Source organism: Lathyrus oleraceus, chromosome 2 (assembly GCF_024323335.1).
Source record: "Lathyrus oleraceus cultivar Zhongwan6 chromosome 2, CAAS_Psat_ZW6_1.0, whole genome shotgun sequence".
Classification (NCBI taxonomy): Eukaryota; Viridiplantae; Streptophyta; class Magnoliopsida; order Fabales; family Fabaceae; genus Lathyrus; species Lathyrus oleraceus.
The window spans coordinates 138,910,521-138,915,498 of record NC_066580.1 but is presented as its reverse complement, the minus strand read 5'-3'; the positions used below and the strand labels follow the sequence as shown (position 1 = coordinate 138,915,498).

General features: G+C 33.5%; 1 protein-coding gene across 1 annotated transcript; it reads left to right on the top strand.

Moving 5' to 3' along the window:
• The first annotated feature begins 769 nt into the window (after positions 1 to 769).
• LOC127118513 (potassium transporter 1) lies at positions 770 to 4,263 on the top strand. The gene is made up of 9 exons (XM_051048723.1): positions 770 to 932; positions 1,012 to 1,255; positions 1,364 to 1,609; positions 1,763 to 1,813; positions 1,900 to 2,160; positions 2,296 to 2,348; positions 2,448 to 2,562; positions 2,638 to 2,892; positions 3,135 to 4,263. Exons 1-9 carry the CDS (start codon positions 888 to 890, stop codon positions 4,028 to 4,030), a joined length of 2,166 nt encoding a protein of 721 aa, XP_050904680.1. The 5' UTR covers positions 770 to 887; the 3' UTR covers positions 4,031 to 4,263.
• Positions 4,264 to 4,978: the final 715 nt, after the last annotated feature.

Sequence of the window (4,978 nt, the reverse complement as noted above, 5' to 3'; positions counted from 1 at the left end):
CTTTTCAATCTAAGTCACTAATCAAACATTAGTTAATTTTATCTAAAATTTTAGCGAATTGAATAAATTTTTAATAGATTTTTCAATTAAAAAAATTTTAATTTTTTTTTAATAATTAAAGTGATATTAATAACTATTTTATAAATATATTTAAGGGGGTTTGAAATAATATATATATTTTTGAGAGAAGTCCTACTAAACCATGCTATTAATTACATTCCTTGACCTTATGATCCATTAAATAGTATGGTTTTCTTTTTCTTTTTTCATTTTAATGAGAATTTTATTTTTTTTCAAACCTATTTTAATGACACATGAATAAAGAAAGAGACATGTACCAAATTACAGTATATAAATGAATACCAAACAACATGGTCTATAATTGACTTTTAGTCCATTGTTTAAAAGACTATTAAAACCTTTTTTTTTATCATTAATAAAAAAAAATTAAAAGACACAGACACTTAAACCAGATGGTAAGAGAATTTTTTTTTACAGTTTAATCAGAGATTCTGAATTTGAACTCAATCTTTATCCGGTAATAATAATAATTTTTTTTGAGAGAATTTTACTATTTATCGTAGATTTTCTCTGGTCGGAAGATTAGAGAAATTAATCTCCGCAGTTGCGAGCGGATTTTATAGAAAAAAAGAAAGAAAGGTAAGGGAGTAAGGGTAAGGTGTTAGGTTGGTTAATGAAGTCCAAGAAAAGAAGTTTAAAGAGCATTGAATGCATTTTACAACTTCTTTGGACACACACACCACTTGCCTTGTTACTACTTCACTTCTTCCACTCCTCATTTTTCTTCTATATATTTTCTCTATCTCCTCATCATTCTCTTTCAAACTCCACTTCATCTTTCACTTCTTCTTATACATGTTTCAACCATGAATCCTTCTCACCAATTTCTAGAACATGGAGTTTCTCACCAGGTACTCATTTTTTTCCTTCCATTTATCAGTAAACATTATGTTACTACTAATTCCTTATGTTTTTGGTTTCATGTTTCAGAATTTAAAGAGAACTTCTTGTGCAAATGTGCTCACTCTAGCATACCAAAGTCTTGGAGTAGTCTATGGTGACCTTAGCACTTCTCCTCTTTATGTATACAAAACCTCATTCTCAGGGAAATTGAGTCTCAAAGAAGATGATGAAGAGATTCTCGGCGTGCTTTCGTTTATCTTCTGGACGTTTACCGTTATCGCGCTCTTCAAATATGTTTTCATTGTCATGTCTGCTCATGACAATGGAGAAGGTACATACAATCTTCATTCAATATAGAATTTAGTATGCCACGAATTAGGATATATAATAATCGGTTAAATCTTCGCTAGAATCAAATGCTGTTTTACTGATTATGCAGGAGGAACGTTTGCATTATACTCGCTTCTCTGCAGACATGCGAAACTAAGCATGTTGCCGAATCAGCAACCTGCGGACGAAGATTTGTCTGCTTATTCGACGGAAGATTCTGCAGATACATGGCAGTCTTCTCGTTTGAAGCTCTTCTTCGAAAAGCACCCGAGATTCCAGAAAGGACTTCTGATTTTTGTTCTGTTGGGAACGTGTATGACGATTGGTGACGGTGTGATTACTCCTGCTATATCAGGTAGTTGATCAGGTGCAGCCTCTTTCAGATTCTATTATGATGTTTATTACTTTGTAAGCTTAGGAAGTGTTTGGATGAAACAGTTTAATTAAGCGCTTATAGCACAAGCATTTATTTACAATGCGGATGTATAAGCTATTTCTATCATTTCAGTATTTTCAGCAGTTTCAGGAGTTCAAGTTAAAATCAACCAACTCCATGACAGTAAGTTAACCGAAAAATTCTACATCATTACGATTATGTCTATTCAATGCACAACTTTAAAACTCTACACGATGATTTGCGCGCAGATTATGTTGCTATCGTCTCGTGTATCATTTTAGTTGGCCTTTTCTCCATTCAACATCATGGAACACATAGAGTCGCCTTCTTGTTTGCCCCAGTTGTTGCAGCATGGCTTTTGTGCATCAGTGGTGTTGGTATATACAACATTTTCCGCTGGAACCGACAAGTATATCGCGCACTTTCTCCCATCTATATGTATAGGTTCCTCAAAACCAATGGCATGGAAGGATGGTTGTCATTAAGTGGAGTGGTGCTTTCAATAACAGGTAATATCCACTAGAAACTCACACACACAATCGTGATTACCAGGGTTCAAACCCTGGTGATGGCGTCCAGCCTAACAATATCGGTTTCTGCCAGTTGAGCTATGGGATTAACTTTCCTATGTGATACTGACTTAGGGGTGGAGACAATGTATGCTGACATGGGTCATTTTTCTGCACTTTCAATCAAGGTAAATTGAGAATTTACACTAACTAACAATTTCGATCCAAGCATATTAGTCTATCATACAAAAACGAAATCGGTTTTAACAGTTGAACTTAAATCACAGATAGCTTTCACATGTTTAGTCTATCCATGCCTGATTTTGGCATACATGGGAGAGGCTGCATTTCTCTCTAAGCACCATTATGACATTAAGAGAAGTTTCTACAAAGCCATACCAGGCAAGAATTTACTTTAAGAATCCAAAAAAATGTCGATATTAGTGCGTAACTAACCGTGGCACTATTTTTATGCAGAAGCTGTGTTTTGGCCTGTTTTTATAGTGGCCACTTTAGCTGCAGTTGTAGGAAGTCAAGCAGTGATTTCGGCAACTTTTTCTATCATAAGCCAATGCTGCGCGTTGAATTGTTTTCCTCGAGTCAAGATTGTTCATACCTCTAGCAAAATATATGGACAGATTTATGTTCCAGAAATCAATTGGATACTAATGTGCCTTTGTTTAGCTGTCACAATTGGCCTGAGGGACACAAACATGATGGGTCATGCATATGGTACAATATTTTTTCCGATCGCGTTTAAATTACACAATCGTTCTAGTCCTTAAACGCGTGAGGTGTTGTCACGATAGTTTCTGAATGTATCAAAATTGCAAAAACATGCCTTCAACTTAACGATGTTTTTGAATTTTTGATTTATTCGGTTACTATAGTGACCGTGCCTCACACGTTTAGGGTCAAAACGACCGTTTACTCGTGTGTTTACTTGTGCCTCATGCATTTTTCTTGTTTTGTAGGATTGGCTATCATGACAGTTATGTTTGTTACAACATGTTTGATGACACTAGTAATCATAATTGTTTGGAAAAAAGGGATAATAAAAGCACTTTCATGTTTGTTATTGTTTGGATCTATCGAACTTCTTTACATATCAGCTTCTGCCTGCAAAATTCCGGAAGGAGGATGGATACCGATTCTACTATCGATCATTTTCATGGGCGTAATGTTCACATGGAACTACGGAACAAGGAAGAAACACCAATTTGATGTTGAAAACAAGGTCTCATTGAGCAAGATGCTATCCTTAGGACCTTGCTTAGGCATGGTCCGTGTCCCCGGAATCGGGTTCATTTTCAGTAACCTCGCTTCCGGTATCCCTGCTATTTTCGGTCATTTCATAACAAACTTACCCGCATTCCATCAGGTGTTAGTTTTCGTATGTGCTAAATCAGTTCAAGTCCCTCACGTTAGCGAAAACGAAAGACTAGTCATCAGCAGAATCGGCCCGAAGGAGTTCCACATGTTCCGTTGCATCGTGCGATACGGTTACAAAGATATGCAGCAAGAGAATTACAATTTCGAGAACAAATTAGTATCTGCAATAATACAGTTTGTCGAAACAGAAGACAATGCTGAAGAACAAACAAATGAACTGACTATAGATGACGGGAACATAAACATGGAAGAGTCGTATAAAGCCGAGTCGATGCAGATATTAAAAGCGAAGGAATCGGGTGTTACTTATATAATTGGACATTCCTATGCAGAAGCTAAAAAATCATCTTCGATTTTAAAGAAATTCGGAATCGATATTGTTTATGCTTTTCTAAGCAAAAACTGCAGAGATCCTGATATTATGTTGGATGTAGCTCATACTTCTTTGCTTGAAGTTGGTATGGCTTACCATGTTTAATTCTAACCTTATAGTGAAACATTTGCATAGAAAAGAGTAGATATAGTTTGTAAATGATGGTCATAAACATTAACCAATGATCAAGATTATTAGGATGTAGATTTTTCATCATTGATCTAAAGTTTCTTTGATTCTGTATCTAAGAATGTAATTCAAGAAAAGTAGAATGATTAATATTGATATCCAGGAAAATCATAATATCAAATTTTAAATAAAATTTTGCTAATTATTGATATGCGAGGATAGTTACAGAAATTATGATTTTTCAATAATGATTAATTGATACTTATCAAAATTTAAATTAGATCATGCTTTTAAGTTTCCATAATAACAATCGTATTATATATATTATATTCTGTCTTTTTGTGGCTTTGTAAAAATATACATGTGATTCAAACGAAGGAATGCATATATAATTTTCAGAAAGCAATGCTACTTTAAGTTTTATGAACATGTTACTTGTTGCCGTCCAGAATATATGAATATGGAATTGATTTATTTTGTGTGTAGTAAAATTGGTATCTCTATTTTAAGTTTTAAAATATATGAACTTAGAAATTGTGTTAGTGTGGTACACAGATTGTTTCAAACCGTGCATAATTTTATTATATGTATAGTTAATTGTTTTAGAAATTTGTTAATCAGCAGAGTGATTAAATTTATTAATGTTTATAATTTTAAATTTTGTAAATGAATTTTGATTAGATGTTAACTAATATTTATTATTATAAAGCATATAAAGAATATCTGAAAATGGATAATGATTTATATAGATTTTTGAATTTATAGTCTAATAAAATTATTGAATATTAAGATGTGAAATTCCTTGTGAATCTTATCATGAAGGATAAGAAATCCGAGATTTTAACAATGAAAAACCTCGTAAGGAAGGTTCTCCACGAATTGTTGAAACACAGACTGAAAGTTCTTCATGGATTGTTAAAATAC

Coding starts and splice junctions, on each gene's coding strand:
- LOC127118513 (XM_051048723.1), top strand. CDS start 888: ATGAATCCTTCTCACCAATTTCTAGAACATGGAGTTTCTCACCAG. Junction 1,610..1,762: donor GATTACTCCTGCTATATCAG/GTAGTTGATCAG, acceptor CTATCATTTCAG/TATTTTCAGCAGTTTCAGGA. Junction 2,563..2,637: donor TTTCTACAAAGCCATACCAG/GCAAGAATTTAC, acceptor ATTTTTATGCAG/AAGCTGTGTTTTGGCCTGTT.